The sequence below is a fragment of the Aspergillus brunneoviolaceus genome (genome assembly GCF_003184695.1).
Source record: "Aspergillus brunneoviolaceus CBS 621.78 unplaced genomic scaffold BO95scaffold_44, whole genome shotgun sequence".
Lineage (NCBI taxonomy): Eukaryota > Fungi > Ascomycota > Eurotiomycetes > Eurotiales > Aspergillaceae > Aspergillus > Aspergillus brunneoviolaceus.
This window is the reverse complement of record NW_020290774.1, coordinates 322,221-336,078: the sequence shown is the minus strand read 5'-3', so window position 1 is coordinate 336,078 and position 13,858 is coordinate 322,221. Positions and strand designations below refer to the sequence as shown.

Here is a 13,858-nt window from a genome sequence, read left to right as displayed (position 1 = left end):
GAGGAGGAGGAGGAGGAGGAGGAGGAGGAGGAGAACTATGTATGTCCACTGCACGCCTGAGAAGAACAAAGGGCTATGCGAACCACTTCAAAGATAAATCGTCCCCTCTGAAAATTGATAAAAGCTTTCAAGCAAATTCCCCAATCGGGGAGATTCCACTCTTATTAGCTGGGAGGGGTGGCTGGTTCATCATCCAGGCAGTATCATCATCAACCTTACCATTAACACCCGCATCAGGAGTCAGATAGTCTTCCACCAATTTCTGTCTGGAAACTGCCTAGCGCTGCGGGGTTTGTCTTTAAATGAAATGTCTTGCACTGACCCTGGTTGTTTCAGTCGAGGTCGAGACTGAGAGAAGGGCGCGTTCAACATGGATCGTGCTCGGGTCAGGGTTGTTGAGGTCCGCCAATGAGCCCGACAAGAGCATTCATTATAGGTAATGTGCCTCACCTATTTGTCTAGGAAAAGTGCACCTTGTTGACTTCAACCGGTTCAAAGTCTGGGTTGCGCATGTCCAGCCAAGGTGGTGCTGTATAACCCCCATCACCCTGGCAGTTCCAACCCACACCCACCCACTCACCACGGTCGAACAGCAGCCTACCACGAACCTAACCTCTTAGCTTCAAGCACCACACCCTAGCACAGTCGACTAGCATGGCCGCAGCCATAGTCGACGACCTGAAGAGGAAATCCCGGTAGTCCGAGCTGAATCGTGGCCGGTATGCTCTGATGTACACCGTAGTCGCGAGCACTGACGCCTAGTCCAGCACCGACACCGACATCGACACCAGCCCCGACCACCGGGCTGGTCGAGCGGATATAAATACTCCAGAGTGCGACAGCTTATAGATCAAGCAACAAGCGCAACCATTCCGCAAAGCACATCATCATCTTCTTCCGATTTTTGGTCATTATCATCTTCAGTGACCCCCCCTGTTCAGCATGACCCGCCCCCAGAACGTCGGCATCAAAGCCATCGAGATCTACTTTCCCAACCGCGTAAGCTGTCTCCACTCATCTCTCCCAGGATTCATCCGGTGTGGTGTGGCGAGGACCTAACGAAACGATCCGGAGGAAGTACGTCCCCCAGCCCGACCTCGAGAAATACATGCACGTCAGCGCCGGCAAGCACACGATCGGCTTGGGCCAAACGAACATGAGCTTCTGCGATGACCGCGAGGGTATCCCATCCATGATCCATCCCCTTCATCCCCCAGTCCCCACCCCCTTGCAACCTCCCCGGTCCCCTCCCGCCTAGCAAACCGCTAACCCACGGATTTCACGGCTTGGATAGACATCAACAGCCTAGCCCTAACCGCCCTCTCCGCCCTGCTCCACAAAAACACCATCCCGCCAGCCTCCATCGGCTACCTAGGCGTGGGCACGGAATCCCTCCTCGACCGCTCCAAATCCACCAAAACGGTGCTCATGCAGCTCTTCACGCCAGAAAACCCGGACATCGAGGGCGTGGACTCCTACAACGCCTGCTACGGCGGCACCGCCGCGCTGCTGGCCGCCGTCGCGTGGATCGAGTCCTCCGCGTGGGACGGCCGCGACGCCGTGGTCGTGTGCGGCGACATCGCCGCGTATGCGCGGGAGGATGCGGCGGCCCGGCCCACGGGCGGCGCGGGGTGTGTGGCCATGCTTGTGGGGGCGGACGCGCCTGTGGTGGTGGAGGCGGGGGTGCCGCGGGCGTCGTACATGCGGCACGCGTGGGACTTCTTCAAGGCGGATTTTGGGCGGGAGGCGGCGGTTGTGGACGGGGCGGGGTCCGGGAGGTGCTATCTCGAGGCGGTGGATGGGTGTTATCGGGGTTGGGTGGAGAAGATGCTTGCGTTGGAGGAGGAGGAGGAGGCGGAGGGGAAGGAGGATGAGGCAGGGCGGGCGAGGGGGGCGGTGGGCGTTGGCATCGACGCCTTCGATTACTTCCTCTTCCACGCGCCCAACTGCAAGCTCGTGGCCAAGGCGTATGCGCGGCTGCTGTGGAATGATCTGCTGCGCACTGGGGGAGTTCCGGAGGAGCTGCGGCCCCGGGGGGCGGGTCTGGACGATGCGAGTACCCTTGGGGATAAGGGTCTCGAGAAGCAGTTGATGGCGCTGGCGCAGTCGCGCTTTGAGGAGAGGGTGCGGCCCGCGCTGCTGGTCCCGGCCCAGTGCGGGAATATGTACACCGCCAGTCTGTACTCCGGGCTCGTGGGCTTGCTGGCCTCCGTGCCGAGTGGGCGGCTCCAGGGGAAGAGGATCGGCATGTTCAGTTATGGGAGCGGGCTGGCGAGCACCCTCTTCACGCTGGTGGTGCGCGGCGACACGACTGTCATGGCGGAGAGGCTGGATCTGCACAGGCGGTTGGCGGCCCGGGTGCCCGCTGCGCCGGAGGTGTGGGATGAGATGTGTCGGTTGAGGGAGCGGGCGTTTCAGCGGAGGGAGTATGTGCCTCGTGGGGATGTGGGAGATTTGCTGCCGGGGACGTATTACTTGGAGTATGTGGATGAGCTGTTGCGGAGGAGGTATGCGGTCAAGGCTTAGGTGGGTGTCTCGGAGGATGTGTGTTCATATGGATGAGAATGCTGTTCGAAATGAGGTTAAGGTGATTAAGTTAATGAATGGAGGTGGGTTGAGCTTTGCGGTAGTGTCGGATGGCGAGACTTCTCTACTTAGGGCACGTTGCGTTGTATCTTGGGAGCGGTTGCGGGACAGGATGTAGGCTAGGCTGCAGGCTGTTTCACAAAGTCTAACCAACCCCAGACTGGCGGACAGGATTACCCATGAATGAAGACACCGGACATTGCGGTCATGGTTGGTAGCGAGTCCGGGGTGGTGTTCTGACAGGCCCGAGTCGCACGGCACCCATGGTTCGGATCGTACTCGAGCATCTTGACGTCAGCATGTGAAGCGTCAAAGCCAACCTCATCCATTCCCATAAAGGGCCCAGGGTGACTGACAGCGTGACTTTCCCACCCCATCACAACCAACAACAACTACTACAAATAATCCCAGAGTATATCAGCCTCACAATCCCCAAGCACATCTCATTCCAAGACGAACCAACCGTCTACCTACAATGTGGCGTCTAACCACCAAAACCAAAGCCTCCCGCCCTCTCCTCCTCCCCAGGGGATTAGGCCATCAACCCCAAACCCCATCCCACCTCCCTCCCCTCTACAAACCACCTTCAAAGCGATCCCCCCACACCAACACCAGCACCAACACCAACACCAACACCAACACCAACACCACCAGCACCAGCCCCAACCCGGCCCCGACTCCCTCCTCCTCCTACCTCACGAGCCACCACCGCAACCGCCACCCGGAATCCGACCTGGACCGCCACCTCCTGCGGCCGGAGTCCTACGAGACGTCCAAAAGCGGCACCGACGACGCGGCCGCGCACCACCCGTGGTCGTTCGACCCGGCCATCACCGACCCGGCGCTGGAGGTGCTGGCCTCGGACGCCGAGTGCGCCCTGGACGACTACCGCGAGGACGACCCGCTGTACGTCAGCCCCGGCAACACGGAGGTCAGCCGGTTTCTGGACCCGATGGCCGGCGGCGCGGCGCACAACGCGGTCAAGCCGGGATGCTCGGGGATGGGGTGGACGCGCAAGGCGCATGTGTTTCGGGTGCGGACGCAGCCTGGGGAGACGGGCTGGGGGAAGGGGTTCGAGCGGTACGAGCGCGTATTGCGGGAGGTGAGGGGCCGGAAGAAGGTGGGTGGTGCTGAGGGGGGAGGTGCTGGTGCTGGGACAGAGGGGAAGCGGGGGAAGGGGTGATTGATTGTCTTTCTTTGGGGGAGGGGGGGAAGGTGATGAGGTTGAGTAAGGTGGGAGGTGGGAGGGGAATGGTAGACGGTGGAGATTTAGGGGGCTAGGTTATAAAGCTGGTTGGGAGATTGTGTACTTGACTTTACTATACTACAAGCTTTTTTGGGGTTGGGGTTGGGGTTATACTTGGCGTATACTAGTAGTCTGAGAATATATCTCTTTATAGTTACAAGTTGATTGTCTGCTGCAGTGGCGGTTATGTCAGGCACATTTCATGTGCATTGCTAATGCATGACTGTTTAGTTTAGTGAATTTCTGGATTGATGAGTACTATGTATTACTATGTAGAAGTTGGCAGGATCAGGTAGGGCTGGTACCCACTGACTGACTCTCTTTTTGACTTACAAGTACTCATACAAATGTATACGGCAACCATCCCACCCCAAAGCTGCCGATCCCACTAAGAATAAATTAACGGCAGTCTAGACCGCCCACCACTCCTTCTAGCCAATCCGCATGTCGGGCGGGGCCAACGCCACGCGATCTTCCCCCATTACGTCACGCCACGATCCGGATTCCACCCCTTGGCATGCCCCATTGTCAAGTTGACATTTAACGGACTCGAACACAATGCACAAGACAGGCATGATTCATGTTGCTGTTAATGATGGATTAGTTTAGCAAACACTAGGAGGGGTCTATTGAGTCCACAATTGAAGAGATAGAAGGGTTTGATCCTACACATATGTCACTTAAAAGTACATGTATTACTTGAGTATGTACTACACAGCTGTAGAAGTTGGTCAGTAGCAGCCTGTACCCAATGCATACGTATCCACGCCACTGTCCGTCATCCAGCTGAATATTCAGACACCCTGCCCGATACGTCACCATCGACCTGTAAAACCGGCGGGCGGGACCTCCAATTAAACTCGTGGGCACGGGCACTCTGGGTGGCTACGGTGGCTTGATCAATTCTCCGAGATGTGAAAAGTGGAGCCGCCCATGATCTCATCCGGCCCCAGCAAAACACCGGAATCCATGTCTTTGTTCGATGACAGTGACAGCCAGGTACTGAGTTGACTGACAGGGGAGGGAGACAGGGACTGCACCACTGCTGCAGAGTGGAGTCCCTCTTCAAAAAAGGATGGTATGTATGCGAAAAGTTATAGCAAAGTAGACTGCAGCAAAGTGAGAATCACTTCAGAGGATTCTCCTGAAGCCACCCATCCTTTTATACTACCGCTCATGCATGCACTCCTGCACGCTGATGTCGCTGCCGCCCCCGTACGTCGAAGGAGCAGCTGGGATCCCGTCCCGCTGCCCTAACACGATATACACATGGTACATCTCACAGTCAACGACCCTCATCCCTGCACAACCTGACGCAATGATGATTGTGTGTCGACCTCCTCGCACCCATCGCAATGCTTCCTCCCCCTCCTAAACCCCGAGCCAGTTTCGTATCCTCGGCCGAGCAAGTGGATCCGCGATGATGAAAAAGTAAAAGAGTCCGGCATTTACACCCACTCCACTTTTGCTACAGGACAGTACCCTCTCCACTCCACTGCACTCCAGCCCTTCTTCCTTCACCCCGTACCCTGTAATGCAGTATGTTCCTGTCTCCGTGCCCTCTCCACCACTCACTCACCCTGCAGGACCGCGACGATGTCACAGACACTAGCACTAAGAAGATCCCTGCAGCCCACCTCCCCCCGATGTGACGCGTAGGGCTTACAGGTCGAACTGGCGTAGCCCAGCCTCCGGCAGCACAACGCTCGTAGCGCATGACGTAGGTGGATAGCGCTGCGAACTACACGCATCGACATCATCAGCGTCCTCCTCGTCACGATACACAAGATGCAACATAAAAGGGGGAGGGATGTCGGGACTCGCTGGGGTTGGATTCTCGATTCATAATTGTTCTTTCGCACTTGACTCAAAATCCACATCCACGACTTGTATATTAGTTTACGGTTCACGACTCCCTACTTCCCTACACCTAATTACGAAGCACAGCACCACTGGACGAGGATTGGACACGATACGATACGATACGATACGATACGACTGCCTTCGCTTGTTTGATTCCGGACTGGAGGTTCAGCACAATTACTACTACTACAACCACTACTTTATAGTATAACAGCTTCGACTCGGGATCGACGCGCAGTTGCCTGTTCGAGACCACTGCCCTATACCACCTCACTCCACTGCTATCCAACGCACCTTCCTGTTTCGCTCGACTGTACCCTGTACCATCCCACCCACAACTTCCATCACACAATCACACACAACCTACCATTCACTATCCATTGATCATCACTCTACTCCTCATCATGTCCTCCCCCTTCATCAGCAAAGTCTCCAAGCTGAACCTCAGCCCCGACTCGCGCAAGGGCACGCCCCCCAAGCTCCGCCGCGAGCAATCCGGCGCCACCGAGAAGACCGAGGACGATCCCAGCGTGCCCACCACCCCGACCCCGAAGGGCAAGGCCTCCGCCGCGCGCCACCAGTCCGAGCAGCGCGACTCGCCCGTCCCGGCGCCCAAGGATGCTCCTTCCCAGGCCTCGGCCTCGGCGTCGGGCTCCCGCGCCCAGAGTCGCGCGGGCCGCACCGAGAGTGAGGCCGGGCAGCCCCAGGAAGAACAGCCCCAGGAGGAGGGCCTGGAGGAGCAGCAGCAGCAGGGAGAAGAAGAAGAGAATGAGCAGCCGACGCCGAGTCTGAACGGCGGGCCGACCGAGTCGCACCCCGAGCATCTCGACCTGTCCGTCCTCAAGGGCCTGGAGGTCGGCGAGGACGGGCTCATCCACGACCAGGACGGGACCGCGATCGGTCGGCTGGTCGAGGGCAAGCCCGAGGATCTGGTCGGGTATACCGTCGGCGACAACGGCGAGATCCTCGACGAGGATGGCGATCTGATCGGGGTGGTCGATGTGCTGGCGGAGGCGTTCCAGAATCAGCAGGATGGCGTGGACGCCAGCCAGGTTGATGGGCAGGATGAGGACCAGGAAGAAGCAGAAGAGGAGGGCCAGCATGAGCAGACCAATGGAATTGTCGATCAGGCGGCCGACACCGTCGGTCAGGCGGCGGATACCGCTACCGCTGCGGTCGGCAATGTCGCGGATCTGGCGGGTAAGACTGTCTCGGAGTCCGGCGATATCAAGGATGATGCCGGCCAGACGGTCGGGAAGCTCGTCGAGGGCGAGCCCGAGGAGCTGGCGGGCAAGGTGCCCAACGACCAGGGCGAGATCCTCGGCGACGACGGTGACGTCCTTGGTCGCGTGGATGTCGCTCCTCAAGAGGCTGCGGGAAGTGCCGCCGGCTCGAGCAAGGCCGCTTCCCGTGAGTCGGGCGAGGAGGCCGAGCAGAGGGCCAGCGTCGCTGGTACGGCTGCCTCCAAGGCGACGGGCTCTGCTGCCGACAAGTCCAAGGCCTCTTCCGGAGCTCAGCCTGAGGATGACCAGAGCACCGTCGGCCCCAAGTCGACGGCTGATAATGTTTCGGCTGAGGAGCTCACCCCTGAGGATGCCGTTGGCGAGAAGCCTGAGGCTTCCGACGCTGACGAGGCTAAGGGGACCGTCGCTGAGAAATCCGCAGCGCCTGGTACGGAGGCTGACGAAGCCAAGGAGACTGTCGCCGAGAAGTCCGAAGCGCCTGGCTCGCAGGCCCCAGGCACCGAAGCTGCTGGCACTGAAGCCAACGAGGCCAAGGAAACCGTCGGTGACAAGTCCGAGGCCCCCGGCTCTGAAGTTGCTGGCACCGAGGCTGAGGGTGAGGCTAAGGAGGCCCCCGAGGAGGCCGCTGAGGCGGCAACCGAAGGTGTCCCTGAGAGCGCCCCTGGAGATGCCGCCGAGGAGAAGTATGAGACCGCTCAGGAAGAGGTCCCTGAAGAGGCCCCCGAGGAGGCAACTGAGGAGGCAGCCGAAGAAGGCACCGAAGCTGAGAAGGAGCTCCCCCCTCTCTCCTCCCTGGAGGGCCTGCGCTGCAACAAGCTGGGCAAGATCATCAACCCGGCCACCGGCAAGCCCGTTGGTGAGTTGATTGAGGGTGATGCGAAGAAGCTTGCTTCTCTCGGCGCTCAGCTTGACGACAAGGGCCAGTTCTGGGACAACCGCGGCAACGTCATCGGCCGAGCCCAGACCCTCGCTCCGGAGGAGTACCCCGATGAGCCTCCTTTCGGCGGCTTGGAGGGCCTGCACGTCGTCGAGGACGGCTGGGTCGAGGACCAGAACGGCAAGCGTGTCGGCAAGATCGTCGACGGCGACGCCAAGAAGGTCCTGGGCCGGCCCGTTGACGAGGACGGTGATGTGACCGACAAGCACGGCAACGTTATCGCCAAGGCGGAGTACTACGAGACTCCCGACGAGGAGCCCGAGCCCGAGCCTGAGACCATCGACCTCTCCAGCCTGGAGGGTCTCACCCCCAACAAGCTCGGCTATGTGATCGGCCCCAAGGGCGTCCCCATCGGTCGGGTCGTCGAAGGTAACCCCAAGGAGCTGGCCGGCAAGGAGATCCACGATGGCCAGATCTATGACGGCCCTAAGCCCATTGGACGGGTCGAGCTGATCCCCGAGAACGAGCGCGAGAAGAAGCCCGAGGGACCGTTTGCTGGTCTGGAGGGCCTTGTGGTCAACAAGGAAGGATTCGTTGAGGACGAAGAGGGCAACATTGTCGGTAAGGTGACCGAAGGTGATGTGAAGAACCTGCGCGGCCGGGCTGTCGACGAGGATGGAGACATTATCGACAAGTTCGGCAGCGTCAAGGGTCACGCGGAGCCCTACGAGGTGCCCGAGGAAGAAAAGCCCGAGGAGGTGGACCTTTCCATTCTGGAGGGTAAGGTCGTCAACAAGGCTGGTAACGTCGTTGACGGGCAGGGCCGGGTCTTCGGTCGTGTCGTCTCTGGCGGCAAGGGACTGGCTGGACGCAAGGTCGACAAGAAGGGTCAGATCTGGGGTGACGATGGCAAGGTCATTGGCCAGGCTGAACTCGTCCCTGGAGCCGATGAGCAGAAGCCCGAGGGCCCCTTCTTCGGGTTTGACAATGCGGTCGTCGGAAAGGACGGCGTGGTCACCGATGGCACTGACCGTATCATTGGTCGTGTGATCGAGGGTGACGCTAAGCGCCTGCAGGGCCGTAAGGTCGATGAGGATGGCGACATTCTCGACAAGAACGGCAACCCCATTGGCAAGGCTGAGCGCTGGGAGCCCGAGGAAAAGAAGCGTAACATCAACCCCATGGCCGGCCGCAAGGTCAACAAGGAGGGAGAGGTGCGCGATGCTGATGGCAACCTCATCGGCAAGCTGACCTCAGGTGACCTTCCTTCGTTGATCGGGAAGGAGATTGACGACAACGGCTACGTTGTGGACAACGATGGCAACAAGATTGGCGAATGTACCTTGATTGAGAACATCCCCGAGCCCGAGCCTGAACCCGAGGAGCCTGAGGAGGAGGTGCAGGAAGAGGAGCCCGGTCCCTCCCCCGAGGAATTGGAGGCGAAAAAGAAAGAGGAGGAGGACCGTCAGCTGGCCAAGAAGATGAGCGCGATTGTTGGATCCACCTTAGACCGCCTTCGTCCTATCTGCAAGATGATCTCCGAGGTAAGACTCTAGCGCCAGGCGATGGTATAGGACTGATTGCTAACATCTCCCAGCACGTTGACAAGGCCGACCGCACTCCGAAGGAGGAGCTGGACGAAGAGCAGCTGGTCAAGGACGTGAAGCCTCTTCTGGAGGAGGGTGGCCAGATCCTCCAGGAATGCAACGGCGCGATCCGGGCCCTCGACCCCGACGGACGCATCGCCGCCACTGCGAAGGCCCGCGCCGCCTCGCACGAGGCCTCTCCAGAAGAATACGCGCTGGCTGACCAGCTCAAGGAACTCACCGACACGGTGCTGCGCACCATCGACAACGGCAAGAAGCGCATCGCCGGCATGCCTCACGCCAAGAAGGAGCTCAACCCTCTCTGGGGTCTGCTCAGCGAGCCTCTCTTCCAGATCATCGCGGCGGTCGGCCTGCTGCTGAGCGGTGTCCTTGGTCTGGTCGGTCGTCTGCTGGAAGGTCTGGGACTGGGACCCCTGGTGAAGGGCCTGCTCGGTGGCTTGGGTCTGGACAAGTTGCTCAGCAGCCTGGGATTGACCTCGCTCACCGACGCCCTGGGCTTGACTGGCCGCAAGAAGAAATAAAGGTTGGGCGCGAGCCGTGGTTGAGATTGTGATTCTTATATCTTTGTGATGTAGTTGTGATGACGAGCTTGATACCTGTACTGTTAGCTGTCTGATGTCTCCAATTTGACTGTCTTTGATCTTATCTGAATCGTGTCGTGTCGCGTCATTGGTAGCGTAGTTTGTCTGCCTTGATTAAAGATCGACATACAAGTCATAAGTTACTATGTACCAGTAAGCAGACCCCCCGCAGGGTGTTATTTCGCACGGTCATCCAGGGAGGCGAGAGGGATAGTACTGTAGATCTCCCCTAGAATTCGCCTTCATCTTATCGCATCGCAGCTATTCGTGCAGGGGGAATATGCTGGCTGATGTAGCTGGTCAGTGGGGTTGCCAGGAACACTGACCGCATTCACACCATGTGTTCATAAATCTCCCCCTAAAACCCACCACCAAGTTTGAGATGATATATCATTGATGTACTGTACTGTACTATACTACTGTGCTGTACTATATTCGTATACTTCACATTATACTCCAGAGAAACAACCAAAAAAAAGAGGGTATAAAACCTTATCCTCAACCATCCCCAAACCACCCGATCACCTACACCCACAAGCCTCGACACCCATTCACCCATTCACCCCAACCCCCACACCCCACATCCCACCCCCACCCCTACCCTTTCCCTATCCAATCCCTGGGGGAAGAATCAAAGCTTCGCCGTCGGCGCGATCGCCTTCCGCCGGACCTGCTGGACGGAGAAATCCACCTCGTCGGCCGGGGTAGGGCCGGCGGTCGCGTCCTCGAACAGCCGCCGGCCCACGAGGTCGGACATGCGCATGACGCGCGAGGAGACCGTTGCGCCGTCGCGGCGGTTTTTCCTGGCCACAGACATAGGAATTAGTATCGTATAATATCTTGGGTAGAAAAGATGGGGGTCCATAAGCCCGGAAGACTTTCTGAGGGCAAACTCACCCCTCACGTCGCGACTGCGCGATCAGCTCGGTAAAATCCCACAGGCGGCCGCGCGGGAGGACCTGGCCGGTGGCGGGATCGCGTTCGGGGGTCCATTCCGGGGCGAGGCGCACCGAGGAGGCCTTGGATCCCTTGCTCTTGGCGATGTGGATGATGCCCTCTTCGGCGAAGCGTTGGTAGGAGTTCTTGAGGGTTTCTTTGTTGACGGCTTCGAAGTAGGAGAGGTCGCCTTGGTGATAGAGGGTTTTGCCGAGCTGTACGGGAAGTGAGTTCTGTATTCCTGGAGAGAAACCGGGATGGAAAAAGAAAAAAGGGAAAGGGGGCTTACCAGCTGGGCGTTGTCTTGGGCTTTGCTCAAATCGATCCATACGTCTTTCGGGAAGTCGGAGGGCGGCGTGAGTCCCAGTAGCGAGACCGAGCCTAACCACGACGCTTCGATGAAGGGCCAGATCAGGAAGCAGTAGAAGTCGTAGTTCTCGCGGCCGCATTGGCGCTCGGCTTCGCTGAGCTCGACGGTCAGCGGCTTGCCCGACGAGGGGTCGCGGCTGACGATGATCACGTTGTCCTTCTCCAGGCCTCGGAGGGTCTTGTCCAGGTTGGTGGTCAACCCTTCTGGCGGGAAGATGAATTCGCCGCGGAATAGCTGGGTTGGTTAGTGGATGGGCGATGCAAAGCGGGGAGAACGTACCTGCGACAGGAAAGAGACCTGGTTCATGAGCTCGGGGAACGACATGCGCTGGTAGGACGGCCCGCCGCCTTGTTTGATGCGCGTATACATGGCCGCCGAGACCAGGGCTTCGGTGATGAAGAGGTGGATCGTCATGTTGCGGTAGAAGGAGAGCTGGAAGCGGTCCACCGCGTAGTAGGTCGGCTCGACCAGTCCGGTCACCTTGCCCACAATCTGCGGCCCCAACACCTCCAGTGCGCGGTCGACGACCACTTCGGTGGGGAATCTGTAAAAGTGCGCCACGCGGCCGCCTTTGGCTTTGACCCGTTCACTGAGCCATTCGACGCGTCGCACGAGCTCGCCCTTGCCCACCCCGCGGCCACGCAGCGTGAGAAGCACCGTTCCGACCAGAGCGGTGGGCATCATGACTGACACATTGTTGATATCTGACAGCACCCGGTACCCTAACGACCTTAAGATGCGGCCTCGCTCCACATTGCTCAGCTTCTGACTGCCAATCTCGGTGATTTGGTCTGGGAGCCGTGTCAACTGCTGGGTGATGAACTCTTTCAGGCTCCATGGTTCATGGAAGCGGACGTCGACCCGACCCAGCTTCAAGGACAAGACGGACGAGGAGGAAAGAAAATCCGCCAGGTTCTCCTTTCGTTTCGGCTGACCCAACAGCTCGCTGATGTAGGACCTGGAGTCGCGATTAGCCAACAGCCACGGACCAGGACTTGGCGCCATACTCAGTCTCGATGACCTTGTCGTATTGTGTGCTAACAGGGCAGATAATCGTATCTTCCACCCGGCCCGACAAGACACTATCCAGGATAAAGCTCAGGATCCCAAATTTGGGCGACAGCAGCTTCCCCGTCCGCGACCGACCACCTTCAATAAAACACTCGAAGTTGAACCCCTGCTGCAGGAGCGTGTCGATATACGCCTGCACGACAGTATTATAGAGCGGATCATTCCCAAAGCTCCGACGAATCCACATCGCCCCTGCGCCCACCATCCGTCAGCCGTCCGTACAGATAAGCAAAGCCGAGCAGCCGTAATCTTACCTGCATGCTGCAAGAATGGGCCCACCAGCGGGAAATTGAGATTATCACCGGCGACCACCACCGGAAGCCCGATCCCCAGACGGTAACAGATCAACTGCAGCGACACATAGTCGACGTGGGATTTGTGGCACGGCAGGAAGACAATGGACCGTTTCTTCCGCGCCGCCTCCTCGGCCACCGACCTTAACCGGAGGACCTCCTCGCTAGACACATGGATCCCTACCCGACATCAGCACCCATATCAGCCACCGTCGTGCCCAATACATACCCTGATGATACGCCCTCGTCAGCAGCTGCGTAGCGACATAGTAGGCGCCACGAATAAACCGCCTGCTCTCCATCTTGCAGATCATATTCTCCAGCATGGAGTCGACCACCTCCTTGAGGTGGGTCTCGATCTCATTCCGCCGGTGCACCTTCTTCGCGTCCCGCGACGGACCAGGGACCACGTCCAGCAGCCCTTCCTGCACTTCCACCGCCAGACGCAGCTCGGCCAGCTCCTTCACTTTCCCCTGCAGCAGCGGGCTGGCGAGGATGCGGGACTTCATGCGCTCGGAGAAGCCTGGGTAGAAGATGGGCTGGCCGATGACCTGGTCGTAGGCGCGCCAGCCGGTGCCGGACATGTAGAGGCTGACCTCGCGGAGGAAGTCGAAGGGGTTCTCGCGGAAGCGCGCCATGTGGCGGACGAGGTTGCGCTCGGTGATCTGGTCATCTTGGGGCTCGGGCCCGCCGGTGACGCCGCTGGGGTGGATGGTGAGCTTGTTGCCGACGATCTCGAGGTCGGGGGCGGATTCGCCGACTGGGGGGTTGGTGTCGGAGGGCATTGTGGTTGAGATTGGGGGGGTCGTGGTGGTGCTATACGCGGGAACGCCGAGGGAATTGTTGGTTGGTCGGACAGGGATGGGAGATGGAGATCAAGCTCAACACGGTTCGTTAAAGCATCAGGCAATGAAGATGAAGATGAAGGTGAAGTTGAAGAAGAAGATGATCAGGTGAGAGGAAGTGGGTAGAGAGCTGGAGCCATGATCAGATAGCTCCAGGATGCTGATGGAATTGGAGCAAGAAACGAGAAAAGGGACGATCTCCGCGCTATTTCCCCAGAGTACGGAGTGGCTTGACCGTTAACTTACGGATACAGTACGTTAACTTACCTCGGATGTGCTCACGTGAAAGTGACGGTACTGTACCAGGAGACACTAAAGACACTAAACCCAATGGAGAAG

General features: G+C 58.7%; 5 protein-coding genes across 5 annotated transcripts; 3 read left to right on the top strand and 2 right to left on the bottom strand.

The window, feature by feature from the left end:
* The first annotated feature begins 864 nt into the window (after positions 1 to 864).
* Positions 865 to 2,998, top strand: BO95DRAFT_392059 (hydroxymethylglutaryl-CoA synthase). Its single transcript, XM_025583637.1, has 3 exons — positions 865 to 999; positions 1,079 to 1,181; positions 1,295 to 2,998. Exons 1-3 carry the CDS (start codon positions 943 to 945, stop codon positions 2,524 to 2,526), a joined length of 1,392 nt encoding a protein of 463 aa, XP_025441040.1. The 5' UTR covers positions 865 to 942; the 3' UTR covers positions 2,527 to 2,998.
* Positions 2,999 to 3,292: 294 nt separating this feature from the next.
* Positions 3,293 to 3,694, top strand: BO95DRAFT_341968 (uncharacterized protein; the record flags this gene model as incomplete). The annotated part of the gene is made up of 1 exon (XM_025581967.1): positions 3,293 to 3,694. A coding segment is annotated over one exon (402 nt), but the record flags the coding sequence as incomplete, so codon positions are not given.
* Positions 3,695 to 5,305: 1,611 nt separating this feature from the next.
* On the bottom strand, positions 5,306 to 5,906 carry BO95DRAFT_174367 (uncharacterized protein). Its single transcript, XM_025580845.1, has one exon. It carries the CDS (start codon positions 5,710 to 5,712, stop codon positions 5,404 to 5,406), a length of 309 nt encoding a protein of 102 aa, XP_025441038.1. The 5' UTR covers positions 5,713 to 5,906; the 3' UTR covers positions 5,306 to 5,403.
* A 193-nt stretch (positions 5,907 to 6,099) lies between these two features.
* BO95DRAFT_465004 (LEA domain protein) lies at positions 6,100 to 9,944 on the top strand (the record flags this gene model as incomplete). The annotated part of the gene is made up of 2 exons (XM_025589105.1): positions 6,100 to 9,360; positions 9,414 to 9,944. 2 exons carry the CDS (start codon positions 6,100 to 6,102, stop codon positions 9,942 to 9,944), a joined length of 3,792 nt encoding a protein of 1,263 aa, XP_025441037.1.
* Positions 9,945 to 10,601: 657 nt separating this feature from the next.
* Positions 10,602 to 13,684, bottom strand: BO95DRAFT_474472 (lysophospholipid acyltransferase family protein). Its single transcript, XM_025589804.1, has 7 exons — positions 12,904 to 13,684; positions 12,636 to 12,854; positions 12,318 to 12,573; positions 11,590 to 12,268; positions 11,230 to 11,544; positions 10,902 to 11,155; positions 10,602 to 10,807 (listed from the first exon to the last, which is right to left on the bottom strand). The coding sequence occupies exons 1-7, from the start codon at positions 13,457 to 13,459 to the stop codon at positions 10,636 to 10,638; spliced, it is 2,451 nt and encodes an 816-aa protein (XP_025441036.1). The 5' UTR covers positions 13,460 to 13,684; the 3' UTR covers positions 10,602 to 10,635.
* Positions 13,685 to 13,858: the final 174 nt, after the last annotated feature.

Excerpts from the sequence above, each read along its gene's own strand:
- BO95DRAFT_392059 (XM_025583637.1), top strand. The coding sequence starts at position 943 with ATGACCCGCCCCCAGAACGTCGGCATCAAAGCCATCGAGATCTACTTT. Across the intron at positions 1,000-1,078 it reads AGATCTACTTTCCCAACCGC|TACGTCCCCCAGCCCGACCT; the intron begins GTAAGCTGTCTC and ends ATCCGGAGGAAG. Across the intron at positions 1,182-1,294 it reads CTTCTGCGATGACCGCGAGG|ACATCAACAGCCTAGCCCTA; the intron begins GTATCCCATCCA and ends CGGCTTGGATAG.
- BO95DRAFT_174367 (XM_025580845.1), bottom strand. The coding sequence starts at position 5,712 with ATGTGGATTTTGAGTCAAGTGCGAAAGAACAATTATGAATCGAGAATC.
- BO95DRAFT_474472 (XM_025589804.1), bottom strand. The coding sequence starts at position 13,459 with ATGCCCTCCGACACCAACCCCCCAGTCGGCGAATCCGCCCCCGACCTC. Across the intron at positions 12,855-12,903 it reads GACGAGGGCGTATCATCAGG|GGATCCATGTGTCTAGCGAG; the intron begins GTATGTATTGGG and ends GATGTCGGGTAG. Across the intron at positions 11,545-11,589 it reads AGGTCTCTTTCCTGTCGCAG|CTATTCCGCGGCGAATTCAT; the intron begins GTACGTTCTCCC and ends TAACCAACCCAG.